At 56.5% G+C, this 25,903-nt stretch overlaps 13 protein-coding genes across 13 annotated transcripts; 8 read left to right on the top strand and 5 right to left on the bottom strand.

Annotated features, from left to right (window-relative positions):
• The first annotated feature begins 96 nt into the window (after positions 1 to 96).
• BDY17DRAFT_290102 (P-loop containing nucleoside triphosphate hydrolase protein) lies at positions 97 to 4,746 on the top strand. The gene has a single exon (XM_033732448.1). The coding sequence runs from the start codon at positions 177 to 179 to the stop codon at positions 4,659 to 4,661; it is 4,485 nt and encodes a 1,494-aa protein (XP_033594585.1). The 5' UTR covers positions 97 to 176; the 3' UTR covers positions 4,662 to 4,746.
• Positions 4,747 to 6,356, bottom strand: BDY17DRAFT_290101 (BCS1 N terminal-domain-containing protein). Its single transcript, XM_033732447.1, has one exon. It carries the CDS (start codon positions 6,277 to 6,279, stop codon positions 4,804 to 4,806), a length of 1,476 nt encoding a protein of 491 aa, XP_033594584.1. The 5' UTR covers positions 6,280 to 6,356; the 3' UTR covers positions 4,747 to 4,803.
• A 742-nt stretch (positions 6,357 to 7,098) lies between these two features.
• On the top strand, positions 7,099 to 8,155 carry BDY17DRAFT_244488 (uncharacterized protein; the record flags this gene model as incomplete). Its single annotated transcript, XM_033730537.1, has 2 exons — positions 7,099 to 7,530; positions 7,583 to 8,155. 2 exons carry the CDS (start codon positions 7,099 to 7,101, stop codon positions 8,153 to 8,155), a joined length of 1,005 nt encoding a protein of 334 aa, XP_033594583.1.
• A 587-nt stretch (positions 8,156 to 8,742) lies between these two features.
• On the top strand, positions 8,743 to 9,987 carry BDY17DRAFT_314794 (uncharacterized protein; the record flags this gene model as incomplete). The annotated part of the gene is made up of 1 exon (XM_033735854.1): positions 8,743 to 9,987. One exon carries the CDS (start codon positions 8,743 to 8,745, stop codon positions 9,985 to 9,987), a length of 1,245 nt encoding a protein of 414 aa, XP_033594582.1.
• Positions 9,988 to 10,082: 95 nt separating this feature from the next.
• BDY17DRAFT_244743 (Brix domain-containing protein) lies at positions 10,083 to 11,438 on the bottom strand (the record flags this gene model as incomplete). Its single annotated transcript, XM_033730563.1, has 1 exon — positions 10,083 to 11,438. One exon carries the CDS (start codon positions 11,436 to 11,438, stop codon positions 10,083 to 10,085), a length of 1,356 nt encoding a protein of 451 aa, XP_033594581.1.
• Positions 11,439 to 11,644: 206 nt separating this feature from the next.
• On the top strand, positions 11,645 to 13,606 carry BDY17DRAFT_290097 (P-loop containing nucleoside triphosphate hydrolase protein). Its single transcript, XM_033732446.1, has one exon. It carries the CDS (start codon positions 11,685 to 11,687, stop codon positions 13,278 to 13,280), a length of 1,596 nt encoding a protein of 531 aa, XP_033594580.1. The 5' UTR covers positions 11,645 to 11,684; the 3' UTR covers positions 13,281 to 13,606.
• Positions 13,607 to 13,642: 36 nt separating this feature from the next.
• Positions 13,643 to 14,084, top strand: BDY17DRAFT_320518 (uncharacterized protein; the record flags this gene model as incomplete). The annotated part of the gene is made up of 3 exons (XM_033736474.1): positions 13,643 to 13,705; positions 13,759 to 13,877; positions 13,943 to 14,084. The coding sequence occupies 3 exons, from the start codon at positions 13,643 to 13,645 to the stop codon at positions 14,082 to 14,084; spliced, it is 324 nt and encodes a 107-aa protein (XP_033594579.1).
• Positions 14,085 to 14,112: 28 nt separating this feature from the next.
• On the bottom strand, positions 14,113 to 15,076 carry BDY17DRAFT_22666 (ADP-ribosylation factor family-domain-containing protein). The gene is made up of 2 exons (XM_033730147.1): positions 14,255 to 15,076; positions 14,113 to 14,196 (listed from the first exon to the last, which is right to left on the bottom strand). The coding sequence occupies exons 1-2, from the start codon at positions 14,774 to 14,776 to the stop codon at positions 14,173 to 14,175; spliced, it is 546 nt and encodes a 181-aa protein (XP_033594578.1). The 5' UTR covers positions 14,777 to 15,076; the 3' UTR covers positions 14,113 to 14,172.
• Positions 15,077 to 15,098: 22 nt separating this feature from the next.
• BDY17DRAFT_290094 (uncharacterized protein) lies at positions 15,099 to 16,689 on the bottom strand. The gene has a single exon (XM_033732445.1). It carries the CDS (start codon positions 16,611 to 16,613, stop codon positions 15,456 to 15,458), a length of 1,158 nt encoding a protein of 385 aa, XP_033594577.1. The 5' UTR covers positions 16,614 to 16,689; the 3' UTR covers positions 15,099 to 15,455.
• Positions 16,690 to 17,142: 453 nt separating this feature from the next.
• On the top strand, positions 17,143 to 21,229 carry BDY17DRAFT_290090 (armadillo-type protein). Its single transcript, XM_033732444.1, has 4 exons — positions 17,143 to 17,666; positions 17,726 to 17,804; positions 17,876 to 20,686; positions 20,752 to 21,229. The coding sequence occupies exons 1-4, from the start codon at positions 17,577 to 17,579 to the stop codon at positions 20,973 to 20,975; spliced, it is 3,204 nt and encodes a 1,067-aa protein (XP_033594576.1). The 5' UTR covers positions 17,143 to 17,576; the 3' UTR covers positions 20,976 to 21,229.
• On the top strand, positions 21,230 to 22,338 carry BDY17DRAFT_290089 (CRAL-TRIO domain-containing protein). The gene has a single exon (XM_033732443.1). It carries the CDS (start codon positions 21,309 to 21,311, stop codon positions 22,236 to 22,238), a length of 930 nt encoding a protein of 309 aa, XP_033594575.1. The 5' UTR covers positions 21,230 to 21,308; the 3' UTR covers positions 22,239 to 22,338.
• A 2-nt stretch (positions 22,339 to 22,340) lies between these two features.
• Positions 22,341 to 24,631, bottom strand: BDY17DRAFT_290087 (uncharacterized protein). Its single transcript, XM_033732442.1, has 2 exons — positions 22,664 to 24,631; positions 22,341 to 22,605 (listed from the first exon to the last, which is right to left on the bottom strand). Exons 1-2 carry the CDS (start codon positions 24,322 to 24,324, stop codon positions 22,572 to 22,574), a joined length of 1,695 nt encoding a protein of 564 aa, XP_033594574.1. The 5' UTR covers positions 24,325 to 24,631; the 3' UTR covers positions 22,341 to 22,571.
• Positions 24,632 to 25,167: 536 nt separating this feature from the next.
• On the top strand, positions 25,168 to 25,900 carry BDY17DRAFT_290086 (uncharacterized protein). Its single transcript, XM_033732441.1, has 3 exons — positions 25,168 to 25,377; positions 25,433 to 25,490; positions 25,552 to 25,900. The coding sequence occupies exons 1-3, from the start codon at positions 25,197 to 25,199 to the stop codon at positions 25,877 to 25,879; spliced, it is 567 nt and encodes a 188-aa protein (XP_033594573.1). The 5' UTR covers positions 25,168 to 25,196; the 3' UTR covers positions 25,880 to 25,900.
• Positions 25,901 to 25,903: the final 3 nt, after the last annotated feature.

Raw genomic sequence — 25,903 nt, 5'->3', positions numbered from 1 at the left:
TTGCACACACAGTTGCGGTTAGATCAACGGCTACTACCGAGATGTCAACTGCATACGGTTAGCCGCCGCTCTTGCTACGTGCATTGAAGATAGAGGCATCGACCGGCGACTAAAAGGTATGTTTCTCCTCGCAGGTGTCATCCACGTGCATCTCGGAGAGAAAAGGTGAAGAGTGAATGCGACTGCCTCGTGGCATGTCGCACAGTAAGATCTTGCTACTCCTCCCACCGGCCCTACGTGTTGCTCTCGCCTCAAGGTTATGGACTGCGACCCTTCAATCCAGAGGTCCCAGGTTTTGGTCACTGCGAGAAGGACCTGCTCCGACTCCATCTCACAAACATGTCTCAACGGACTCCAGACATCCCGCCGCCATACGCGTCGCAGACACGAATGAAGCGTGGACTGAATCGCCAAAGTCGCATCGAAGTGACCTTCCTCCACGATTCAGTAATGATGCGGAAGCTACATCAGATGGATTGGGAGAAGTCTTGCTTGGAGACGGCCGTTTAGCACGACCAAACGGAGAGCGTCGGACCCGAACTCTCTCGCAAAACCCAACAAGCAGGCCTACTCCCTTGGATACGCTTGAAAGTCACATCAACCCCTCTTTGGAAGCTTCGAATGTCAGCTCCGCCTTGGAAAGCATTGCCTTTGGCCAATCAACCGTGGATCAAGAAGATGCGTTGCGGGCGGCGGACGACTCAGCGCCTCCAGAAGGCAAGAACAGCAAAGGCTACTCTGGCGTATCACATTTTGATGAAAGCGCTGGCCAGCTGGCGGACCGGTTGTTCGATCTTGATTTTGTGCAGCGAACTCACCCCCTGCCCACCCCAGAGGAGTATCCTGGCGCTCCTCCAGAGCTCTTCAGTCCAGTGCTTCTGGCAACCGCAATAGACAATGCCTGCGCCAAACGGGGTCTCACCATTCAAACGGACGTGGATTTCAGCGTCAAGGCGGAGCCAAAATCGGCCTTAACTGCGCGCTCGCAAGGTCTATGGCAATGTACAATGCGGGTCGACATTACGGGTTTCGGTGAAGAAGTCGCCATGGGCGAAGGCCGTAGGAAGCAATACGCCAAACAAGCTGCTTGGGTCCACTTGACCTCAAAGCTGCACGCTCGAGGGGTCTTGAAAAGCCTGTTTCCGTCTCATCCCACCACTAAACCCGCTCAAAGGCTAGAGGCCGATGAAATCCCTCGCCTATCTGAGGAAACTCCGGAAAGCGAGACCGAGGAAATTACTGAAAGCGAGCCTGAGGAAAATGTGGAAAGCGAGCCAACAACATCACTGTCGGCCGATAGTGATGCGAAGATGGACATATATCGCTATGCTGCGAGGTGTGGCCTCGTACCTCGATTCGAAAGCAAGGTGAGCGGGGCTGGGGACGGCGCCGGGCTGGCGCATGATGATCACCTATATGAAGCTAGCATTCAACTCGAAGAGCAGGCTATCAACGTGACTGCAACTGGCAAGGACCTAGCGACGGCGGAGATGGCAGCGGTCAAGGCTTTCAAAGAAGCCGCCGAAAGACGTTACAAGGCGGCGAACGAAGACTTGCCATCATCACCATCCGTGCAGACCGCTCCCTTCCATGTCCTGGACGAGCATACCGCCAGACGCTTCCTTGCATTCTACAAACGTCGAGGAAACGGTCTCAACTTAGTGATCGAGCACGGCGAGGTCCAGCAGGAGGGTACGCATGTCCAGAACAAGGCGGTATTGACAATTGACGGAACGACGATCCATCCACCTGTAATCATGCCGACTAAAAAGCAGGCCGTCTTCGTGGCATACCTGATCGCAGCCGTCGAAATTGGCAAGTCGCATCCGGATGTGCTCTGTGAGTTCGTGGAAAGCTTGCAGTCGAGAGAGGTCAAGATGCTGCGTGAATCTCCTCTGATCGACATCGAGATAAGCCGTGAAACGATGCGGTCTATGAAGGGCGCCGTCGTGGAAGCAAGGCAAGGCGGCTTGTCAGATGCACGTCAGACGCTGACGGGGCAGCCGTCAAGATGGAATACAGTACCCGCACGTCGGCGATCCCCCTTTCCCTCAAGCCATGCCGCAGCTGCAGACGCTCGACTTTTATCAAGACACACTTCGTCCGTTAGGAATCCTCTTCTCCGGCGACTGCGATCTGACAGAGCTTCCTTGCCGATGAACAACTCCAGGGAAGACATTCTTAGACTGATCAATGAAAATCAGTACAGTATCGTGGCTGGTGCGACTGGAAGTGGCAAGACGACCCAAGTGCCGCAGATCCTCTTCGACGAAGCCATACTGGCCAACAGAGGCAGCTCCTGCAATATCATTTGTACCCAGCCCAGGCGCATAGCTGCGACATCGGTTGCCCAGCGCGTTGCCACCGAGCGTCAGGAAGTGTTAGGTGAGACGATTGGGTATCAAGTTCGTTTCGATGCCCAGCTGCCTTCCGAACCTTACGGCATCACTTATTGCACCAATGGAATATTGCTGCAAAGGTTGAAACGAGATGCGGACGAGACGCTGGATGGTGTTTCACACATCATCCTTGATGAAGTGCATGAGCGAAGCCTCGAGGTCGATCTTCTGATGACGGTCTTGAAGCGACACATAACAACTCGACGGGCGGAGGGCCGAAGAACGCCCAAGATCGTGCTCATGTCGGCAACACTTGACTCTGAGCTGATTGCGAATTACTTTCGTAACCCCGACGAGGCTGGTGTGGAGCACCCCTGTCCAGCGCTCAGTGTTCCGGGGAGAACTTTTTCAATCAAAGAACAATTTCTGGGCTCAATCATGAGCGATCTCTTGCAAAAGCGAGGGGCAGAGTTTAGGGGGCTCATCAACAAAGACGCAGCCACTGGGAAATATCTCGCCGCTGAGAGTGACTTCAGTGCAAAGATGTCGCGAGTAGATCGGACAGATTCCGAGTCCGTCATTGACTGGAAACGAGAGCGGCATGCGATACTGGGACCGGAGGACGGTGAGGCCGCTCGACGTGAAAGAGAGGACGCATTGGTGCCTATAGCACTCGTGGCGGCCACGATTGCAGACATCTGCTGTTCAAGCCGAGATGGAGCCATCTTAGCCTTCCTGCCCGGTCTCGCCGAGATCTTGGACGTACAGAAGCTGCTCGTCGAGCGCAAATTGTTCGGCATCGACTTTTCGGACAGCTCGCGGTTCCAGCTTTGTCTGCTCCACTCATCCCTTCCAAAGGAACAGCAAGCACTCGTGTTCCAACCATCCCGCCCAGGCAGTCGGAAAGTCATTCTGGCTACTAACATTGCGGAAACATCGGTGACAGTCCCAGATGTGAAGTATGTTGTGGACACTGGAAAGCACCGTGAGCACAGCCATGACCACGAGCAACGGACGACGAAATTGCAGTGCGCGTGGGAAAGCCAGGCAAACGCTAAGCAGCGTGCTGGGCGAGCGGGCCGTGTCCGGGACGGTGTGTATTACGCGCTCTATTCAAAAGAAAGAGCCGACTCGCTGCGTGAGGTGGGCATGCCAGAGATCTTGCGTACCGATCTTCAGGCCACCTGCCTCTCCATTCGCTCGCAGACATCCGGCGAGTCGATCGTCTCCTTGCTCAGTGAAACCATCGAGCCCCCTGCCCGAGATTCTGTCGAGGCTGCTGTCGAAAAGCTCATTTCGATCCAGGCTCTGACAAGCGATGAGCAGCTCACTGTGCTGGGCCGCGTACTGGCCGAGCTCCCAGTCCATCCTGTCCTTGGCAAGATGATCATCATGAGCATCATCTTCAAATGCATCGATCCCATAATCATCCTAGCAGCAGCCGCTATGGAACAATACCGTCTTTTCGCCGTGTCTTCTGAGAAGCGCGAAGAAGCCACACGAGCCTATCAAAGCTATGCTGACAGCAGCGCGAGTGATCACATCGCATTCCTACAAGCTTTCAACGAGATCCGCGCCCTGCGAAAAACATCGGAACCCTCCGCCCGCCGTCGTGCGCAGGATCTGTCGGTGAATTATGCCACTTTCACTCTAGTAGATCAGATCGCTAGGCAGATGGAGCAAGTCCTCCGCGAATCGGGCCTCGTCACAATCGATGGTGATGCACAGAACTCCGAGTATGGTCCAGCAGAGTTGAATCGCAATGCCGCGAATCACGACCTCATCAAGTCTTTGCTCGTGGCCACATACCAACCGAATGTTGCCGCCAAGACCAAAACGGGCGGCCTATCGTATCGTACACCCACAACGGACTCTGCCCTGGTGAATCCCGGGTCTGTGAATGGCGAGCTTCGCAGGGAGAGTGAGAAGAGGCATGCTGTCGGCTCCCTCTTCACGTACAGTAACCTTTCGAGGGGCGTGAACGGCCGAACACTCTACATAAAGAACTCCACCAAAGTCACGCCGCTGATGGTTGCACTGTTTGGAGGCCAGCTGCAGATCACTGGCGTGAAAAGCTTGATCATGGATAACTGGCTGCCTTTCTCGATAAGAGCTCCTGAGCCGGAGCTGTCGACAAAACTCGTCGTGGAATTCAGAAAAGCACTGGATCGTGTCCTCCATCATGCTTTTCATTCCTTGTCCGCGCATAAGGTGAATGAAGGCGTTTGGCTGCAAAATGACTCGATTACAGACAAGTTCGTGGAGCGTGTGGTGGAGATCCTTCGCCAAACATCTGAAGATTCCTTTCAGGCAAAGCTGTAAGGTGAGCGGCTCCTATGTACGGGGCACAGTACGCTCAAAAGTTCGCAACGTGGATGCTGTGGGAGTTCTTGACATATTGCAGGTATAGATTTACAAGCTTGCTAGATAAAAATGGATATTGCACGCCGCTCCAATGTCGAAGCTATTGACTTGTAGCCGCGCGTTGATAGGAGGTCGACTGCGGGCTCTTGCCCAGCTGACTGACCAGGCGAATCGCTCCTTCAACGTCATCTTTGTTGTACAGAAACAAGCCCTGCAGTGCGGCAGTGCTAACATTCCCGATGAGATCTGCAGCTTGCGCATTGGCAAGGAAGCGTTGCTTGCCACGGCCATCCACATCGTGCTGGGCATAGAAGCGATCCCACAGTTGAGCCATCTGTCCCTCGGTTGCGTTCCCCAGGTAAACAGTCATGTCTATTCTCCCGGGTCGTATTAACGCATCATCCAGCCGGTCGATGTGGTTAGTCGTCATGAAAATCACCCGCTCTTCTGCGCTCGCTACGCCGTCCAGGGCGTTTAACAATCCAGAATACGTGACGTTGGCTCCGCTGTAGCCTTCGGAGTCGCGCTGTTTGCGGTTGCTGAATGCTGCATCGGCATCCTCGAGGAGCACAACTGTCTTCGGGGGAACGTTCAGCAGGAGGTGATTGAGGAGATCGTCGGTTAGCCCACGCTGGCTCAGGCTCAACATAGCAATGTTGAAGTCTAATTTGCCGGCTAGTGCTTGCACGAACGACGTCTTGCCTGTTCCGGGTGGTCCATGAAGGAGGTAACCTCGTCGATAAGGAATGCCACGGTCGAGATACCACGTGCGTGCGTGGAGAAACTCTTGGACGTCTGCGAGGATTTTCTCCGACATGCCCTCTTCGAGTACCACAGAGTCAAAAGGCCTCCGTCGTTTAGGAGGACCAGATTGCTCCCAGGACATGTTACGGGTAGTGTAGATGACCGTCTTGCCTTCTGTCCCTTGCAGCGCCATCTCGTGGGCCTCGCGGAAGATGTCCTCGAAGATGTGTCGGTAGTAGTACAGAGTGGTGAGGGAAATCGTCTCGAAGGGCTGACCGTTGACATCGAAGCTTTTCCCGACGCGCTCGCGGTTGACCAAGAGGAACGCGTTGCCATAACGCAGAATGTGCCTCCCATGTCCGGGGACGAGGGAGAATGCAGTTTGCTCGGACCCGCTGGGCGTCTTGGTCTTGGCGGTGTTGATCTGTAAATGACGGAGACCAGGTGTAAGGCGGCGGAGGAGATACTGCACAGTCCCCAAGTCCCTTCGCTTGCCAACAGGGAGAAGTTGGCGCTGGTACTGTGCAGTCATCCAGTTGAGGATCCAGTGGTAAGAGTCGTCGTGCTTGGTGATCTCCAGATCGACCAGCATGCGGCGACGCAGGAGCTCGGAGCCTCTCCTCACCCCGAGGGAGCCATAGCGTGCTGCAGCACCCAATGCCGCCAGGCCAAAGCCGGCGGTGAAGAAAGGATTTGAGAAGAGTTGGGAGAAGACGCCGGCTCCGCCTGCACCACTACCCACTGCCGACAGTTGTTGCATGACATCCTCTCTCCCGCCCGGGCGTGCCGTAAGCGCTCCGAGCGCATGGTCTGTCGCTACATCTTTGTCCATCAACAAGACCGCGCATCGATGGTGGCGATGAATGTGTGGCTGCGTAGAGTATCCGCCAGTGAGGTGAAGTGCGCAGAGAAGGTTTCGGTTGATCCGTTCCGAATCTGGGTCCAACCCAGCGGCAAGAGCATCCCTGCACGCTTTCGCTAGCGCGAAACTCTAAACTTGACAGGCTCGACCTGCTGTCACCTTCCCTATCTCCCGCGACGGAAACGAGGATTCAACAGTACACTTCTCCTACCAACACTTCCTTTGATGGCCGCGTTGCCTGTCACTCGTCTGAAAATGGGCGACTTCGACAAGGTGACCGTGGACAAGTCATACTTTGATGCTCTGCTCAGACGGTGAGGAATTCCACGTCAATCACTCTTATCGTACAGCACTGACGCAGAACTGCAGCGCGGATTTTGTATGTTAGCAGAAGGAGATTGACAACTATGCGCTTCAAACCATGCTCATGCTCGAATACAGCACACTTCGTCACACTTGGCGGGTTCACGACATCAAGTGAATGTCAACATCTCTCGCTCGGAATACGACAGCCTTGTGAGTGGCTCGCTGTGGATAGGCAGCGAAACGCATGCTGACGAACTGCCATAGCTTCAAGCATCTCGAGAGTATGACCTTCTGAAGATGGCCCTTTTTCAAGGAGGTCTCACTGCGGAAACGTTGGATGTCCTCATATCGGGAGCACAGGGCAAGGACGAATGCGACGACCCGACAATCGATTCTAGCAACGCATGCAGCCCGGCTTTCAAAATGCCCACGCGCATCCATGAGGTCGACTCAGTGCAAGACTCGTTTTTCACGTCTCCTGGAATGTCTGGAAGGTTTCCTGCCACCGCTGTGGGTCTGCGTAGCGGCTATTCCGGGCTCGATGATGTGCACCCCGCCCCGCGAACGCCTCATAACAATCTCGCCCTTCCCTCTGGCCAGCGGCAGGTAAGCTATGGCTTATCTTCTGCACCGGAGGATCAGATCTTCGACGATGACAATGACGACTTCAATGAGGGCTGTCGGTTTACCGTAGATGCCTCAGAACCAGTGACGAGCGCCGAGCTCCGCACAGTCTACCTCAATGGTTTATCGGAGCGCACAACCTACGCCGATCTGGTGTCCGTGCTTCGCGGAGGGAAGATATTGAGTCTTGTGATGCGACCGGAGCGAGCAGCCTTGGTCTCCTTCGTTCATGGTGCCGCAGACTTCATCGCTTGGGCTAAGCGGAACGACGTCTATGTGCAAGCGAAACGGGTATGTTGGTCATGTACTCACCAGGGTGTACCCCCCGCTAACCAATGGCCAGATTGAAGTGAAGTGGGCGGACCGCCAATACCGGTTGAACGACCACATTGCACAAAAGATTGCACACGGTGCCACCCGAAATCTCGTCATCCACTCAGCAGTCGACAAAGGTCTGACGGAGCAACGCATTCGCGAAGACATGGATCACATCCACAACCTGGTCATCATCGATGTCACCTTTCGCTCGGGTAGTGCATATGTCTCGACAAACTCGGTGCACAATGCCCTGTTCGCAAGGACATGCATGATGAGCCGCTCAGGGTACAAAGGCTGCAAAATCGAGTTCTTCCGTGATGCTTGCGACGTGCCTCTGCCTGCGCACACGCCGCCCGCGAGAGTGCCGGCCTCGTTCGGATCGTTGAGGAAGAACCCAAGGGAGCGACGAGTCGCGAGCCAGACCAAACAGCCGCCACTCAGCAATCGCTTCGACTTGCTCAACATCGATGGTGTTGATGGGAGCAGCGACGGGGATGACCGGAGCCATTCGGGCGGAGACAGCGAGATACGATCGATGGACCTCAAGACCGGTGTCGGTGTGAGTTTGAGATTGCTGGATGTGGAGAGTGCTGCGTGATGAAGGCAGAGGCAAGGCTGAATAAACAACTCGCCAGCGCCCCTCATGATGTCCAGAGCAGCGATTCGGATGCACGCGGCTGCAGGCTAGGGCGGTGACACATGATGAGTACAGGCTGATCGAGGCGATGCTACAAAGGGAACGGAGCAGAGTTGTGCTGTCATGAGGTGATTGCATCAACCCACTGCTATGCTACACGTTGTGATCGCGGGCGTAGCAATATTTCATCAATTCGTAAGAGTCAATGCGCACATCAGTTGCTGTTGATGCATCCTCGCTCCACCAGCAACCCGTCAAAGTTCGATGGCGCCACGCTGATTGGCGCTTATTCGCCGCGGAACACGGAAGGCTTGCCCGGGGGGTTGGTGAATGCAGGATTAGGTAAGGCGGGCGGGATTGATTTGATGCAGTGACCTTCTCAGCAGCATTGCGGCTGCCTGCAGCTGCCCTCGTGCACACCACTCTCTCCTATCCTCTCCGCCATCGTCGTTTGTGTGCGGCGCTGCCCTCTTTACATGATCCTCCGGCATCGTTGAAGTCGCCCACGCGACAACCCCATCCCACCCCACCGTCCCCAAGACGAGACTATGCAATTCTGGCTCCGCCGACCCTCGCCGCACCTCGTAGCCTTCCTCGCCTTCTTCGTCTGGTACCTCCTCCTCGTGCATGACGTGCGCAACTGGTCCCACCGCGACCCCAGCTCCGCCTTCTTCGACCCCGAGCGCGCCTTTGAACGCAAATACTCCCTCGAGCGAGAGGCCGAGGCCGAGTCGTACGTTGCGCGCCTCGATGGCTCCTACAGTCAGCAGAGCGTTGTAAAGGGCTCCGCCGAGTCCTCCTTCTGCATCGGCGTCCCTACCATTCAAAGAGATGGCGCGAGATATTTCCGGCGCACCCTCGGCTCCGTGCTCGCTGGATTGACGCCGGCGGAGAGGAAGGACATCTACCTGGTCTCGCTCATTGCCAATTCCGACCCGACGATGCACGTGGCTTTCGGAGAGCACTGGCTGTCGCTGGCCGCAGATGAGGTGTTGACCTACCCAAATGCGAGCGAGGGCGTGCTGGAGCGGGTCAAGTCACTGGAGACCTTCGATCCCAAGTTTGATCGCAAGCCGCTGTTCGACTACACCTATCTGCTGCGCCACTGCTACAATCACGGCGCCCCGTGGATCGTCATGCTGGAAGATGATGTGATTGGCGCCGAAGGCTGGTACTACAGGACGAAGCAGGCTCTGGGGACGTTGGAAGGCTTGCGGCCGTTCAATTCCACCCTTTACCTGCGACTCTTCTACAACGAACGCATCCTCGGCTGGAACAGCGAAGAGTGGCCGACGTATTTCATGCGCGTCCTGATGGCCGAGGCCATTGTCTTCGCGGCAATCATGCTCGGCTTGTTCTTCATCCCCAACGCCACGGCCATCTTCGACCCTACGACCGTCTTCACGCTCCTATTCGTCGTGACTCCAATGTTCATCGTCCTCTATTTCGCCGCGGGCCGGCGGACCGTTTCGCCGCTTGCTTATGGGCTCAATCGTATGGACGCGTATGGCTGCTGTTCCCAGGCTTTTGTCTTTCCGCGGCAACAACTTCCCGAACTCATGGCGTACTATGAATCAGCAGGCTCTGGCAAGATGGATCAGCTGACGGAGAAGTATGCCGACGAGCACAGCCTTGCGCGCTGGGCTCTCACGCCAAGCGTCTTTGCGCATGTGGGCAGCACGAGCTCGAAGCAAACGTCCGTGTCGCGATGGGGCAGGAGTAATACGGAGAATATCTGGAATTTTGCATTCGAAACGTTTGACCGGGAGAAGCTCAAGGATGAGCATATGTGAAGGTAATCACCTTAGCGGCATGTGATGAGTGAATGAAACCTACTTCCCTATCACGCGCAGTTGCGAGCTTTTATTCTCGTCTCAGGTGACGCACGTCACTCATCCACCACCTCCTCCTCCTCCTCTTCCTCGGCGCCGGCTTGGTCTTCTTCATCATCCCATTCATCGTCATCGCTGAGTTCGTCTTCGTCTTCCGCATCGTCATCTGCCGCCTCGCCAGCCCCTCTGCTTTTCTTCTTTGCCTCCACCCTCGCCCTCTGTTCCTCCCTTCTCCGCTCTTTCTCCGCCCGCCTCTCCTCATGCACCCGTTCCATCTCCTGCTCCTCCGCCGCGGTCTTGTGGATGTACTCGTGCCACATCACCTTGCCGGTGCATAAGCCCTCTTCAATCTTGGTCAAACGGAGCCTGAGGCGAGGGCCGAGTTCCTGAAGCTTGATGCCCCGCCTCTCCACATGCGACCTTGACTCCGGATCTCTGCGATCAGACGATACATCCTCCCTATCCCGGCCTTTCCGCCGATCTCGTTGCTGTACCTTTTGTGCAGTCGTCGCCAGCACTTCCACCTCGGCATCCGTCTCCGGTTCGGAGTCTGAGCCTGAGGTGAAGCCGTCGGCTGCATGCGGGTCGAGAAGATAGTCTGCCACATCGTTCAGTCGTCCGAGATTCGGCAGATCGCCTCGCTTGCGTTTCTGCCCGGCGTGGGCCAGCTTTTGTGCTGCGTCGAGTCGTCGCAAAGGCTTGGGGACGGACTTTGCAGTACGTGTCTCAATTGCGTAGTGGCGCAGGTCCAAGGTGTAGGTGGGATGGTCGGTGGATGCTGGGGAGTCGGCCGCGCGATCGAGGAGCAAGATGCGTTTGATGTTGTTCAGAGGAGTGGTGGTGGGGTTGATGGCAGGGAAGAGCGATTGGAAGACGGTTGTCGACAAGGATTCGAGGTGTTTTGGGACATGTGGTGTAGGTGCTCCTTTGGTCTGAGACTGTTGGGCAGAGGTGGTGAAGTTGTTCATCACAAGCAACGGCGGGCTCACGCCTTCCTTTCCAGTGCCATTGACTCCACTGCTCTTGGGCCGCTTTTGACTTTGATGTACATCTTTACACAAGCTGTACTCCTCCACTCGGAAATGCAATGTCGGGCCTCTTGGTGTGACGGCCAGCCGCATATTGGTATTGCCAGTCTTGCTCCGACTAAACAGCAACAGATGAGTCACTCCCAAGGGACCGGCCATGGTGGTATAGTCTCGCAGCCTGTTATTCCGCCGCTCTTGCAGGCGCGAGGCAGTGTCGGGCTCCATCATTGTTCGCACATCTTTCACCAGTTGCGACACACTCGGCCCAACGTCGCTGGCGCCGATGCGGATGACCATGCTCTTCGGACCGCGCTCGTTCGCTTTCTGTGGCGCGTCTCCTGAGGCTCCAACATGGGTCCTCTTCTTCTTGCGTGGTTTGGCCATTTTTGTTGAATGGCTTGGAAGTAAGGGGTGGGAGGGATGTAGAAGAGACAGACCAACAGCCTCGAGCGTGAGGAAGCCTCGAAGGAAATTTCCCCAAGCAGGTGAAGCAAGCTCCACGCTACGGCTAGATCCGTGAGCTTAGATAACCTTAATGGTGGCGGTGATTTATCCTTCCGCCTGCAAAAATTCCACTTCCGCCTTGCGGCCTTTGACGATCTCCATCAAACTCCCCGAAACACGCGCAACATGTCGGCCTTTAAGAAGCGGAAACTGGAGCATACGGGCATCAAGTCCGACATCAAACTCGACAGTAGGAAACCTAAGAGTTCGAAACTCTCAGAGCGAGGCAATATCGACGCAAAAGCTTCTGGCGAGACTGCAGCCCAGTCAACGTCAAATGGCGGAACAAAACAGCTGGCCAAACTCAATGGAAAGGATGGTTCAAACGGTCAGACAACGGATGACGTGTCAAGCGGACCATTGCCAGAAACGGACTCCGAAGCGGATCCTGTCGAAGGATTGAACGAAGATGGCGACGCCGAGACGACTCCCGCAGTATCACAGAAGACGTTTGCGGATTTGGGTGTCACCGACTCCCTCTGCGACGCTTGTGCAGCCCTGGGATTCAAAGCACCTACAGCCATTCAGACGGAAGCAATACCCCTCGCGATGACAGGTCGGGACATCATTGGACTCGCCGAGACTGGCAGTGGCAAAACGGCCGCTTTTGCCTTGCCCATTCTACAAGCCCTCCTAGACCAACCGCAGCCCATGTTTGGTCTTGTCCTTGCACCCACGCGTGAACTGGCGTATCAAATCAGTCAACAGTTCGAGGCGCTGGGAAGCCTGATCAATGTCCGTTGCGCGGTGATTGTCGGCGGCATGGACATGGTGCCCCAAGCCATCGCTCTAGCCAAAAAACCGCACATCATTGTCGCCACCCCTGGACGTTTGATGGACCATCTGGAAAACACCAAGGGCTTTTCCCTACGCCACCTGAAGTACCTCGTTATGGATGAAGCGGATCGTCTGCTTGATTTGGATTTCGGTCCCATCTTGGACAAGATTTTGCAGGTGCTACCAAGAGAGGGGAGGAGAACGATGCTTTTCTCTGCCACCATGAACACCAAGCTTGACAATCTGACTCGTGCGGCCCTTCAAAACCCCGCGCGGGTGAGCATCAGCAGCAGCTCTTACCAGACGGTCAAAGGGTTGAAGCAAAAGTATCTCTTCATCCCGCACAAGTTCAAGGACATCTATCTCATCGCCATACTTCACGAGTTCGCAGGTCAGACGTGCATACTATTTACCCGCACAGTGCACGAAACCCAACGCCTCGCCTTCCTGCTGCGAGCATTGGGACGTTCAGCGATTCCGCTGCATGGGCAAATGGCTCAATCTGCACGACTTGGAGCGCTCAACAAATTTCGCTCGGGCAGTCGAGACATTCTAGTTGCTACAGACGTCGCAGCGCGTGGTCTCGACATCCCTTCTGTGGATCTGGTGCTGAACTTCGACCTGCCCCCGGACAGCAAGACGTACGTGCATCGCGTGGGCCGAACTGCACGAGCAGGGAAATCCGGAGTGGCCATCAGTGTGGTTACGCAATACGACGTGGAAATCTTCCAACGCATCGAGAAGGCTCTGGATAAGCATCTGGAGGAGCATGCGACGGAGCGGGAGGAAGTGATGGTATTTGCCGCGCGGGTGAGCGAGGCGCAAAGAGTGGCAATCACGGAGATGAAGAATCTGAACGAGAAGGGCAAGAAGAAGGGGATTGGCGGAGGGCGGGCGAAGCAAGGCCGTGGGAAACGGGAAGGCATGGATGCCGATGAAGGGTGAGGGGGGTTGTAGTGTTGACGAACCTGGAATGCATAAGGTGTATTTGTACTCCTGAACCTAATGCACCGCCAACGAGATATTCGTGCTCTCGAGTGTCTTACTACATCTCCTCTCATTCCTTGTACAGGTTTGGCGACGAATTGTGCGGCACACGGATATACGCCAATCCGGGTGCGAATGCGATGGCCAGGCTGACACTGACCGGAGTAAAGCTCGACTTTGCGCTCTCTATCGCCGGGATATTGGAAAATCAATGACGTGAATTATAGTTCAATGAATAGCAGGCTCGAGTTGATATTTAAGCCCATCGCACTCGTGTGGTAACCTAGATTGCAACAAATACAACTGTTCAAACCACCGCAATGTCTCAAGCTGAAGTAGGAATCGTCGCCATCCTTCAAACCACACCGGAGAAGGCCGACAGAGTAAGTGACACAAACGGTCTAGCATGGAATCTCTGCTTACCAGCGACGTGCAGTTGAAAGAAGTGTTGGCACAGGCGGCGAAATGGATTCATGAACATGAGCCCGAGTCGTTGGCGTTCGCATTCTACGAAGAGCGCAACGGCGACGGAGTCCGCATCTCCATCTACGAAAGGTATGCCCATTGCCTTGCAGGGGACCTGTCTGCTGTGCACATCAACGCTGACCGACACAACTTAGATATGCTTCTCAAGCAGCCGTGGACAAACACGAGAGCTCGGACAACTACAAGAAAGTCTTCCAAACCATGGGCGACGAGGAGCTGTTGGCGGGCGCGCCCACGATACTGAAAGCCCCGTTCGCCGGAGGGTTCTTGCGTTGAGAGGGGGCATTGATGGATGCGGAGAGTTCATATCATGCGTCGGTCGGATGCCGAGGTAGACTCAGGTAAATATCCTCGAAGAATGCCGCTATGTCGTTTCCCCAACCGTTTGCTGGTCGTTGTGTTAGACGCTGTTACTTTTCTCGCACTTCTCCACGAGGGATACTCACCACAAGCCAGTCCATGCCCTCATTGACGCCTCTTCCGTCTATCGCTGAACATGCCATAATACTCCAATTCCTGTCCTTTAGTTCCCCCAATTTCAGCGCCTCGCTGATGACCCCTGCGCCTTTAGCCCCCGGTTGATCTTGCTTGTTGGCGAAGACGAGCAACGCCGCGTCTCGCAGTTCCTCTTCGTTCAGCATCGCCTTGAGCTCCCCCGCGGCCATTTCCAAGCGGTCGATATCCGTGCTGTCGATGACAAAAATGACAGCGGCGGTGTTGGCGTAGTAACACCGCCAGTAGGGGCGGATGGACGTCTGGCCGCCCAAGTCCCACACGTTAAAGTGCAAGTTCTTGTAGGTCACGCTCTCGACGTTGAAGCCGATGGTGGGGATGGTGGTGACGACCTCGCCGATCTTCAGCCGGTACAGCAGCGTCGTCTTGCCGGCGTTGTCGAGGCCGAGGATGAGGATGCGGATCTCCTTCTTCGCCCAGATGAGGCGCGAGAAGACGGACAGCGCGCCTCCCATCTTCGCTTGGCGCGTTGGTGAGCCCGCTCCGCGCGGCGGTCGCGCTCTGCTGCGCCAATGTCGGGTGTGGTGTTGCTTCGTTCCCCCCTCTGCTCTTCAGACTCGACTCGATGGGGCTTGCGGGTAGGACAAGGAGATGGGGCCAGATGCACGCTCCGAGGGGATGGTTCGGCGTCGTGGGAAGAAGGGTGGCTTACAGCGGGATGGCGATGTGGGAGTCAATCCATTCGGTGAAATGTAGGTCGTGATCTCGTTTCGAACAACTTGCATCACACATGCATCGAAGAACGCGCGCTTACGTGATTTCGGGGCACACAAAGCTTCGCCCGCAAAAGCACGCGCTCCGGCTTGCGGCCTCCCGGCACCCTCTCCCGTTCTACACCAACCGGAATGGCGGAGTCGTAAAGCTTCTTTCATTGCCCATGGAGGATTGAAGAGGACACCATCCATTTCTCTCCTCCAAACATGATGCTCTTCATTCGAACGATAACTCCGGAATGTCCGTTGACGATCCAATTACTTTCAAGTCTGATCCCACTGAATTCGTGTCGATTGCTGTGCATCGACAACTACTGGCAGTACTGACGATATTGCAGGATACAACGACTATATATGTACTATGGGATATCTTTTCTAACTCACTCGAGCCGCAGTGCATACTCGCTCAAAACGTAATGGCCTACGCGCCGGCCGCCTGCAGCGACTTGACGGTGTCGACAATGCTCTTCTCCAGGCTGATATACTTAAGCCCGAGCACCTTGGCCGCGCGGCTGTTGTCTGCCTTGTAGACACCCTCCTCTGGGTACCCTCCACTCTTGATGTCTTTGGGCGGCAGGGCATCCTGGTACTCCTTGAAGTTCTTGCGTACAATCTCGGCAATGTCCTGGGAGTTGAAGTGGCCGGCGACGATGAAGAAGCGCTTGTTGGCGGCGTCCGGCTTCTCCATTGCGAGCACATGGGCCCGAGCGAGGTCTCGCACGTCGACGAAGAGGTATGGCGCTCCCGCCGGCAACTCTTCCTTGCACTTGCCCTGGATGATGTTGCGGATGCGTTGGTTGGAGGTGTTGAGCGCGTCCAGGCCGGTGAGGGAGTGGATGATGGGGCCGAGGACGAGTGGCGGGCACATGGTGGCGAGGGAGAAGTTGGGGTTCTCCTGCTCCACAAAGTCCCACGCGGCTCGCTCGGCGAAGGTTTTGCTGGCGCGGTAGCCGTTGCCCGCGTTCTGGGGAGCTTCCTCCTTGGTGATGGGGTTCCAGTCCTTCTCGCTGTAGGTGTAGTCGGGCGCAGTGCCCTTGTTGCCGTCGACGATGGATGCAAAGGAGGAGGTGATGACGACGCGCTTCACGCTCGGCGCACTCTTCTTGACGGACTTGAGGATGCCGGTGGTGCCGATGATGGCGGGGTCCAACAGATCTTTCTGCACCGACGTCTGGATGTTGAAGTGGAAGGGCGAGGCGGTGTGGATGACGGCCTCGAAGGGGGGATCGGAGACGACGGCCTTGTCGAAGGCGCCTTCTTGCGCAATGTCCTCGACAATGGCAAAGTCCAGCTTGTCCTTGCCGACCTTGGGGTGCGCCTCCTTGATCTTGTCGGCCTTCTCCTGCGTACGAACGGTCGTCACGACGGAGTGGCCCTGCTCGAGGAGCTCATCGAGCACGTGGGCGGCAATGAAGCCGGAGCCACCGGTGAGAAGTACGCGAACCATGGTGCTGTTGGTGGTGTGGAAGAGGTGTCTTTGCTGGAATGCAAGCGGGATGATGGGTCGAGAAGCGGGATGGAGGAGGGAGAATGAGGCGGGGGATGGGAGGATGGAGGGTTTTATAAGGGAACGAAACATGAAAACTTCTCTCGGGTTCCGTGGTATCCAGTCTTTTTTATCGCGAATGGGAGAAAAGGAAAAAATACAAATCGCGTGGGCAGGGAGCAATGAAGTCAGGATGTGATGGCGTCATATGCCTGTAAATCTTTCCGCCCATTCTGCCATTGACTCTGCCGAATTCCACCGATGGCTTGCCAGTGATCCAGCGTGGCGTGGGGCCGATTGACTCGTCGTGAGCGGCGGGATGAAGAGTCAACCCGGTCTAGTATCCAGTCGAGCCTCGAGGGATATGGCTAATAGGCAGAGGATGTAAGGTGTTGCTGACCGCAGGAGGATTGGGATCGTGCAGGCCATAAGGCGGGCGGGAAGGTTGGCCGAGGAAAGCGGCGTGGCCTCCTTCACAGCCTTGCCTGCACCATCCTGCCAAATGTTGGCTGCTTGAGCTGGGAAAATGGCCGCCGGGCTGAGTTATTACCAAAAGGGCGACTCGTTTTCATCCCAATACTTTAGATCCATCCCAACATTCCCATCTTCCATCATCGTTGTCCATGTGGCAACGTTGCAGCTGTAGCGGTTGCAGCGGCAGCAGCAGCAGCAGCAGCGGGAGGAGCCGAAGTCGTGAAATGCATCCAGCACATGCATAAGTAGGGATCAAGTGCAATATCCCCAGCTTCCATCACACAGATCCAGCCTTTGTTACGGCCGATCTGCCATTTGTTACCGAGACATCCAACGCGCATTCCCACGCCATCACCGCCTTCTCTCCTCCCAAACCCCCTCATCACCGCTGCCCTCCAGAGTCTTGGCAAAACAGGGTTCAGGGAGACGGAGGCTTTCCTTCAGCCACACCCGCAATCCCGCGTCGACATTTTGTCTGTTGTCCTGCCCGCACTCCCTCCCCATTCCCACTCCCCGGTGCCTCCCCCGTTTCTCCCCCTCCATTCGTCTGACTCTCACCAGCCTTGGCTTACCCACCCCATCATGGACGCCCACGGGCTCCGCGAGCGGATCAAGGCCACGCTCGACGCCCACGCGGGCAATCGCCAGGCCGCTGAACAACAACTCAAAGCTGTATCCTCCTCCTCCCACCCTCCATCCACTCCCCACGCACCACTAATCCTCCTCTGCAGGCTGAAGAAAGGCCCGGCTTCCTCGATGGCCTCCTCAACATCCTCGAGGTCGAGCAAGACAATGCAGTGCGCTTGTCCAGTGCGTCTCCTCCCTTCTCCCCTCCTGCTCCCTGCATCTGGCCTGCTTCAGCTAACCCTTCATGTGCACAGCTGTCGTCTACTTCAAGAATCGCGTCAACAAGGGCTGGGTGAGCTCCGAGTCCGCCCAGCCTCCTCCCGTCCTCATCTCCGACCCCGAAAAGTCCTCCGTCCGCGCCCGCCTCGTCCCCATCATCGCCTCCGCCCAGCCCAATGCCCGCGCCCAGCTCCTCGTCGCCCTCCAAAAGATCCTCCACTCCGACTTTCCCAAGCAATGGCCCGATTTTGTCGACATCACCATCAAGCTGCTGAACGCGCAGGACGTCCCTTCCGTCTTCGCCGGCCTGCAGTGTCTGCTGGCCATCTGCCGCACCTACCGATTCAAGCGCGGAGATACGCGGGGCGACTTTGATAAGATTGTCGAGACCACGTTTCCCCAGCTCCTGCGGCTCGGTAATAGCTTGGTAGAAGAGACAAGCCTCGAGGCGGGCGAGATGTTGCGCACCGCGTTGAAAGCCTACAAGCACGCCGTCTACTTCGAACTTCCCATTCCTCTGCGCGCCCAGCAGGCAATGGTGGACTGGTGCACCCTGTTCCTGCGCGTCGTTGCAAAAGAGCCGCCGCAGAACTCGATGATGGACGACCTGGACGAGCGCGAGCTGAACCATTGGTGGAAGTGCAAGAAATGGGCCTACGTAAACCTGAATCGCCTCTTCGTGAGGTATGGCAACCCGTCGAGCTTGCAGAAGAACAACGGCGAGGATTACACCGAAGTTGCCAAGAGCTTCATCACCAACTTCGCCCCAGAGATTCTCAAGGGCTACCTGCAACAAATCGAGGCGTGGATCCACAAGCGCATCTGGCTGAGCAAGCCCTGCTTGTCCCACACCCTCGCCTTCATGGACGAATGCGTCAAGCCGAAGACCATGTGGGACCATCTCAAGCCGCACATGCCCATCCTCATCGAGCACCTAATCTTCCCCGTCATGTGCCAGTCCGATGAGGACCTCGCGCAGTTCGACGAAGAGCCCGCCGAATACCTGCACCGCAAACTCAACTTCTACGAGGAAGTCTCGGCGCCCGATGTGGCGGCGACGAACTTCCTCGACACCCTCACCAAGGCCCGGCGGAAGCAGACTTTCGAGATTCTCACGTTCATCAACAACATCGTGAACAAGTATGAGTCGGCACCCGACGATCAAAAGAATGCGCGAGAGAAGGAGGGGGCATTGCGCATGATCGGGACGCTGGCGAATGTGATTCTGGGGAAGAAGAGCCCGATCGCGGATCAAGTGGAATACTTTTTCGTTCGCCACGTCTTTCCCGAGTTCCGCAGTCCACACGGTTTCCTGCGTGCCCGTGCATGCGATACCCTGGAGAAGTTTGAATCATTGAACTTCAAAGAGCCGAACAATCTCATCATCATCTACCGCAACATCCTCGAATCCATGGCCGACCCCGACCTGCCGGTTCGCGTGGAGGCCGCGCTGGCTCTCCAGCCTCTCATCCGGCACGATCCCATCCGTACGATGATGCAACAGAACATTCCGCAGATCATGCAACAGCTTCTCAAGCTCGCCAATGAAGTGGACGTCGATGCCCTTGCCAATGTCATGGAGGACTTTGTTGAGGTCTTCGCTGCTGAGCTGACTCCGTTTGCCGTCGCCCTGAGCGAGCAGTTACGCGACACCTATGTCCGCATCGTGCGCGAACTGATTGAGCGGAACAACTCGAAAGAAGGTGACGACGGCTACGGCGATTTCCTCGACGACAAGAGCATCACCGCCCTCGGCGTTCTCCAGACCATCGGCACCCTGATCCTCACCCTCGAAAGTACCCCCGACGTCCTCGCCCATCTCGAGACCATTCTCATGCCCGTCATCACCATCACCCTCGAACACAAGCTCTACGACCTCTACAACGAGGTGTTTGAAATCATCGACAGCTGCACCTTTTCCGCCAAAACCATCTCCCCCACCATGTGGAAGGCCTTTGAACTCATCCACCAGACTTTCAAATCAGGCGCTGAGCTGTATCTGGAAGACATGCTGCCCGCGCTGGAGAATTTTGTCAACTACGGCTGGAAGACATTCCTGGAGCGGCCGGCGTACCTCGACGCCATTGCAGACATTGTGCGGACGATATTCAAGGACGACAAGGTGGGCAGCGTGGATCGGATATGTGGGTGCAAGCTTGCCGAGATCCTGATGCTTAATCTGCGGACGGGAATCGACAACTACGTCCCCGAGTTCATCCAGCTCGCAATGAACATCTTGACGAGCGACGAGCTGAAGGTGAAGTCGTACCGCATCCACCTCATGGAAATGGTCATCAACGCCATCTACTATAACCCGCGATTGTCGTTGACGGTGCTCGAGGCAAACGGCTGGACGAACAAGTTTTTCAGCCTGTGGTTTTCCAGCATCGACAGCTTCACAAGGGTGCACGACAAGAAGTTGTCCATTGGAGCAATCACTGCTCTCCTCACCCTGCGAGCCGACGAGGTTCCCATCAGCGTGCAGCAAGGCTGGCCGCGACTGCTGCAAGGCGTCGTGCGCTTGTTCCAGACCCTTCCAGCCGCGATGAAGAACCGGGAGCTGGCGCAGAAAGAGGACGAGTTTGGCATGCCTGGCGAATATGGGAGCGACGAGGAGGACGACGAGGAATGGGAAGGCGAAGACTGGGATACGGAAGAGAATGCAGAGTCGGCGGACGTCAAGGATGAGAGCACCGCCTACCTTGACTTTTTGAGTCAACAGGCGGAGAAGTTCAACGCTGCCGTTGGGCAGGACGAGGGTGATGATGAATTGGAAGAGGAGAGTTTGCTTGAGACTCCGTTGGACCAGATGGAGCCGTACGGGCTGTTCAAGCAGACGCTTTCAGGTACGTTCTAACCACCACACAGCATCGTGAAATGGGAGCAGCCTGCTGACTGAGGTGTTTTGCAGCCATGAGCCAACAACAACCGCAGCTGTACGCCTCACTAACGGCGGCATTGGGGCCGGAAGAGCAACAAGTCATCAAGGGGGCGGTGGAGAATGCGGACCGAATCGCCGCGGAGCAACAGCAGGCGCGTGCCACCGTGCAAGGGGCAGCGTCATCTCTGCCGTCGCCTGGGGCTCCTGGCGTTGGTGCTGGCGTTGGTCATACGCAGACCAATGGCACGAATTGAGCCGCCGCGGGTCTGCGGCCGTGGCTTTGTCATAGATTAGATACCCTTTAAGAGTTCTCCTGTGCGAGTAGAAGCACTGCAATTCAGTCTCGCCATGTCTTGTCCCGGGTATCATCCGAGAGGTTCGAGTATGTGTTGGAGACTCGGAGGGATGAGGCTGTGGCTGGATGGGGCATTCGGCGTTCTGATTGGAGGAAGCAACGTCAGCTGCTGAGATGGCGTACTCAACACCGATTCCTCGGCACTCTTGACACGCTTACAATCAAACACAGCTCTTTTCTCACAAGCAAAATAGAACAGAGCGTCAGTGACATCGCTCGACCGGTAGACAGCATGGCCAGCCCCGACTGGAGCAACCTCCCGCCGGACCACAACCTCGCCAAATTCGCCGCCGACTTGCCCGACATTCTCTCCCAAACCGACTACAACGAGATGTACGGCGTCACTCTGCAGGCCTCGGGCGACGCAGACCAGCCAACTCCGCACACGACCCTCATAATCCTCCAAAAATTCCTCCGGGCCAACATGAACGACCTCACCAAGGCGAAAGCCCAGCTGACCGACGCCCTCGCCTGGCGCAAGAGCTACAACCCCCTCGCTGCCAAAGACGACACCTTTTCCGCCGACAAGTTCGCCGGCCTGGGCTTCGTCACCACCATCAAAGACGTCCCCTCCACCGGCCACAAAGAAGACGTCGCGACATTCAACATCTACGGCGCCGCGACGCAAGACCCCAAAAAGACCTTCGGCGACACCGACGCCTTTGTCCGCTGGCGCGTGGCGCTCATGGAACTCACGCTCTCCCAGCTGCACCTCGCGAGCGCCACCCAGCCCATCCCGGACTACGGGCAGGGCGCGGACCCCTACCAAGCCATCCAAATCCACGACTACCTGTCCGTCTCCTTCTTCCGGCAGCCGGGGGAGATCAAGGCCAGCTCGGCGAAGATCATCGACCTCTTCTCCAAATACTACCCGGAGACGGTGTCGTACAAGTACTTTGTCAACGTGCCGCTCGTCATGCAGTGGATGATGGGCGCCATGAAGATGCTGTTGTCCAAGGACAGCATTCAGAAGATGACGTGGTTGACGTATGGCAATCAGCTGGCGAGCTACGTCGGGGGCGATGTGCCGAAGGAGTATGGCGGAACGGGGCAGGGGCTGAAGGAGAAGGCATTGACGCCCACGTACGATGATGCGGTGAAGGAGGCTCGTGCCACGGAGGCGTCTACTAAAGCTGTGGCGGAGAATGCTGAAGCCAAATGAGCTCTACACGCCCGGCTGTCCGTGGTCCTTTATTATACCCCCGGTTGAATAGGCCTAGACGAGATAGATTGTAATGAGATGAGAGTGGATACCAAGGATTGATGAGCTTCAAGCAGTGTTTCTGCCACACAGGCTACTTAGCTGTCTTGGGGCACACGACTACCGAAAGGCGTTGAAACAGGCAAGTGCCCGTCTCAACCAGAAACTTTTTTGTATTCTCCCCGCGCGCTATGCAATGCCCCAGTGAGAACCCGCTCATGTCGTAACGTCATGCCAATCACCCCTGGCCGCTATGCGAAAACCAGCCGCGAGTATAGCGCAGGTCGATGTGAACTAGCGCTGGGCAACACCTTGAGCGCTGTAGGCCCTGTGGTAGTCTGAGTTAGCTTGTGATTTGTCAAAAAGTCGTGCGGCGATCCACTCGCATGATAGTCTCCATGACCTTCTCCACCATATTGTCCACGTCAAACGACTCGGCTGCCTCTCCGTAAATCCGTACAGCATCCTCGGTGCCAGAAGCACGAACGAAGCTCCGCCCGTCCTTGTACTTGGCCACGATCTCGTCAATCTTCTCCTGCATGTATTGCGGCGAGGCCAGTTTGCGTTCCGCCGAGCCCGGAACGGTAGTGTAGCTGCGGCGATCCAGCACGTTGACCTTGCCGAGACGGCTGGGCATGTCGGTGTATGTAGCCAACCACTCCTTCACGGTGAAACCTTTGTGGGCAAGGATGACTTCGGTGAGGAGCAGATCGGACAGAGCATCGCCGACAGCCTGGTTGATGAGATCGGTCAGGGCGCGGAGGATGTTGAGTGCTTCGAGTTGGGCGGGCGACTGCGGCTCGGAGAGGAAGATTTTCTTGGTGGCGTGGGGGGAGAAGAGGACGGTGCCGTGGCCGTTGGCTTCAAAGTACACTCCAATATCGGCACGCAGGGCAGCATGGTGGAGATGCTTCACGCCGGTGTCGGTGAATTCGCTTTTGAGCTTGAGACCCTGCTCAATGTACCTCGTGCTCGCTCCATTGGCGTAGGCGGTCTGGATGACGGACACCTTCACCTTTTCCGCGAGGCCGGCCTTTTGCAAGAGTTCTCCGATGAAGCTGGCGGTGAGGGTGGCGATGCGATCGCCGTCGAGCATGCGGAAAACCGGTCCTTCCTCGTTGAAGTAGTAGATGATGCGGTCGGCATCTCCGTCGAACGAGGCCCAGCGGTCGTAAGCTTTGCCATTGAAGCCAGCTGGAGTGGTTTGCTGAGTCTTGACAAAGTCCGCCCCACAGCCCTCATTGAGCGCTTCCGGCTTCTCAATCTGGTCGTTGACAATGCGGATTCGAAGGCCGGATTTCTCGGGAGGGGGAAGGTGCTTGAGGAGTTGCTTGAGCTTGGGCGCTCCCACGCCATTGGCGCAATCCACGGTGACGGAGCCGATGGGTTTGGCGTCTTCCATTGCCGCCACAAAGTTCTTGGCCAATTTCTTGTAGTAGCCCTCCTCCGATACCTCGCCGAATGGATTCCTCCCGGACTCGGTGTTGGTGGCTTTGACGAGATAGTGAAGCTGCGGGGTGGTAAGAACGCCATAATCGATGTACTCGGCGCCAGCCGCCTCCAGGCCAGCTTTCAGAGCCTTGACGAGCCGCAGGCCACTGGGGCGTGTGTCGCGGGCAAAGATGACGTGTGCTTTCTTGGTGGTCGCGGGGATGTTGAGCTTCTTCAACACACTCGCATACGTCGTGCCCAGGTCTTGCGGGGTGTGGACGTTGGCGAGCTGGGTCGCGACATGTTCGAACGACTGTTCCAGCATTTCACCCTGGGTATCGACCACCTTGACCCCGTTGTCTTGGTATTTGTTGTGCGAGGCGGTAATCATGATGCCAATCGTCTGCCCTTGCACCTTACGCGAGCGCAGAGTGGCGACGATGCCGACGATGAAGACGATGTAGTCGAGGAGGTCATCCTTCATGCGGAAGCCGGCGGTGCCGTACTGGAAGTCCTCGGCGACGTTCGCACGAGGGTAATGTTTGGCAGCCTCGACGATGGCCTTTTCAGTCTCGCTCTCCGAGGGACGAGCATCGGCGCTGTTCGCGGCCGCCATTGCTGCCGCGCTCGGGGGTTGGGAGGTGTGGTTCGAGAGAGGAGAGATGATGCTTTGAAGGTATGATGCAGCAGCGAAAGCTAATGTCGACACAGCACCGTCGAGCCAGACCAAGACGGTATTGCGGCTTCGGTCCTGTGGGAGAGACTGTGGAGAGGGATGTCAGCTTCGCCCGGCAGCTGCGGTGGTGTGTGGTGTGGTGGAGTGCAGTGGAGGGGAGTTGGAAGGGGAGGGAGAAAAAGTTCAAAGGCTTTTGGAGAAGTTTAAGGGCATGCAGAGCCGCCCGCCTACCCCACGCCAGCGCAACCGTGGGGCGTCGATTAAGCTTTGGATTTCGTGCCTTAGCGCGCACGAGGCGTCACCGGCTGGCGTGGAAGGAAGGAAGGAGCGTGTCAAGGTGACAGGAACAGGGAAGGAACAACCGTGCGGCTGACAGCCTACCACATCCCTCTTTACATCCATCTTTTCGATGGATGGAGTATTTCAAAGTGATCAGCTGATGTCGATGCAGCCCACCGTGTTGAACAGCTTGTATCCCTATTCGATACAACACCGAAGGGAGGCCTGCATTGAGCCAATGCCGGCCTCAAACCTGCCGGTCGTTGTGCGCTGGGACTCGATCAACATGCGTACGTACACCCAGCATGGCGATTCTGTCCGCCATGCAACAACATCGATGCTCTTGTTCCAAAGATGTTATTGCAGTGTCCCTGTAGTGCGTGTTATAACCCGAGGAGCAATGGAAAGCACTCCGTCTCCGCGTCCCACGACTTTTGTCCTCTTCACCTCTCTCCATGAACTTTTAACGTCGGCCCTAGTCTCGTGTGTCTACACCACCTACCTCGAGCATTCCAGGCCTCACGCCAGACAGCATGCAGCCCCCATCAATGGCGCTCCTGCGCGCCTTCTCCCCCCTATGGAAGGCGCCTATCCGGCCCTCCATCTTCTCCGGGCTCCTCCAAACACACCAGCCGCAGCAGCACACCGCAGACTTCTCCTCTACTGCGCCGCGCTGCAAAAGGAAGAAAGGCAAGAGGACGGACATGCGAATAAGTGAGTATCCGAAGAGAAAGCAAGCTCAATTCCCCAGATGCTGATAGCTGTGCAGCCAACATCCGATACCACCTCTTCCACCCAATGACCCCGCGCCCATTGCGCTGGTCCCGGTATGTCTACCCATATTCCCCTTCAAGCCCGCGCCTCGCTCACGCAAATGATCTCCAACAGAAATCGCCACCTCCGTCACTGGACCATTCATCGCGCGTGGCAGCTCTACCAGCACAACCTACGGCACAAGAGGGATGAGGAGCTGCAGAAGCAATACTTCAGCATGTACAACGCCTGCGAGGCGCTGCGCAACATCGACAACTACGGCTTGACCGCCGAGGACCGCACAGCAATGGGCGAGCCGCCGAGTGAGGGCAAAGAGACGGGCCGGCTGTATCGCATCGCCATGTTGAAGAGAGGCATGTGGAATGGCCCGCCGATTGAGTATGCGCGCATTCAGACAGACACGCCCCCGAGGAATGGCTGGAATCATCAATGGACGCGGTGATGAGCGGGGTCGTGAAGTGGTATG

Source organism: Neohortaea acidophila (genome assembly GCF_010093505.1).
Source record: "Neohortaea acidophila strain CBS 113389 unplaced genomic scaffold BDY17scaffold_1, whole genome shotgun sequence".
Classification (NCBI taxonomy): domain Eukaryota; kingdom Fungi; phylum Ascomycota; class Dothideomycetes; order Mycosphaerellales; family Teratosphaeriaceae; genus Neohortaea; species Neohortaea acidophila.
The sequence above is the reverse complement of the archived record's forward strand: the minus strand, read 5'-3'. Positions and strand labels throughout refer to the sequence as shown.

Excerpts from the sequence above, each read along its gene's own strand:
- BDY17DRAFT_290087 (XM_033732442.1), bottom strand. The coding sequence starts at position 24,324 with ATGGCGGCCGCGAACAGCGCCGATGCTCGTCCCTCGGAGAGCGAGACT. Across the intron at positions 22,606-22,663 it reads AAGGTCATGGAGACTATCAT|GGCCTACAGCGCTCAAGGTG; the intron begins GCGAGTGGATCG and ends AGACTACCACAG.
- BDY17DRAFT_22666 (XM_033730147.1), bottom strand. The coding sequence starts at position 14,776 with ATGGGAGGCGCGCTGTCCGTCTTCTCGCGCCTCATCTGGGCGAAGAAG. Across the intron at positions 14,197-14,254 it reads AGGGCATGGACTGGCTTGTG|CAAACGGTTGGGGAAACGAC; the intron begins GTGAGTATCCCT and ends CACAACGACCAG.
- BDY17DRAFT_290101 (XM_033732447.1), bottom strand. The coding sequence starts at position 6,279 with ATGGACAAAGATGTAGCGACAGACCATGCGCTCGGAGCGCTTACGGCA.
- BDY17DRAFT_290094 (XM_033732445.1), bottom strand. The coding sequence starts at position 16,613 with ATGTTTCGTTCCCTTATAAAACCCTCCATCCTCCCATCCCCCGCCTCA.
- BDY17DRAFT_290097 (XM_033732446.1), top strand. The coding sequence starts at position 11,685 with ATGTCGGCCTTTAAGAAGCGGAAACTGGAGCATACGGGCATCAAGTCC.
- BDY17DRAFT_290086 (XM_033732441.1), top strand. The coding sequence starts at position 25,197 with ATGCAGCCCCCATCAATGGCGCTCCTGCGCGCCTTCTCCCCCCTATGG. Across the intron at positions 25,378-25,432 it reads GAGGACGGACATGCGAATAA|CCAACATCCGATACCACCTC; the intron begins GTGAGTATCCGA and ends ATAGCTGTGCAG. Across the intron at positions 25,491-25,551 it reads CGCCCATTGCGCTGGTCCCG|AAATCGCCACCTCCGTCACT; the intron begins GTATGTCTACCC and ends GATCTCCAACAG.
- BDY17DRAFT_290090 (XM_033732444.1), top strand. The coding sequence starts at position 17,577 with ATGGACGCCCACGGGCTCCGCGAGCGGATCAAGGCCACGCTCGACGCC. Across the intron at positions 17,667-17,725 it reads CTGAACAACAACTCAAAGCT|GCTGAAGAAAGGCCCGGCTT; the intron begins GTATCCTCCTCC and ends CCTCCTCTGCAG. Across the intron at positions 17,805-17,875 it reads CAATGCAGTGCGCTTGTCCA|CTGTCGTCTACTTCAAGAAT; the intron begins GTGCGTCTCCTC and ends TCATGTGCACAG.
- BDY17DRAFT_290089 (XM_033732443.1), top strand. The coding sequence starts at position 21,309 with ATGGCCAGCCCCGACTGGAGCAACCTCCCGCCGGACCACAACCTCGCC.
- BDY17DRAFT_290102 (XM_033732448.1), top strand. The coding sequence starts at position 177 with ATGCGACTGCCTCGTGGCATGTCGCACAGTAAGATCTTGCTACTCCTC.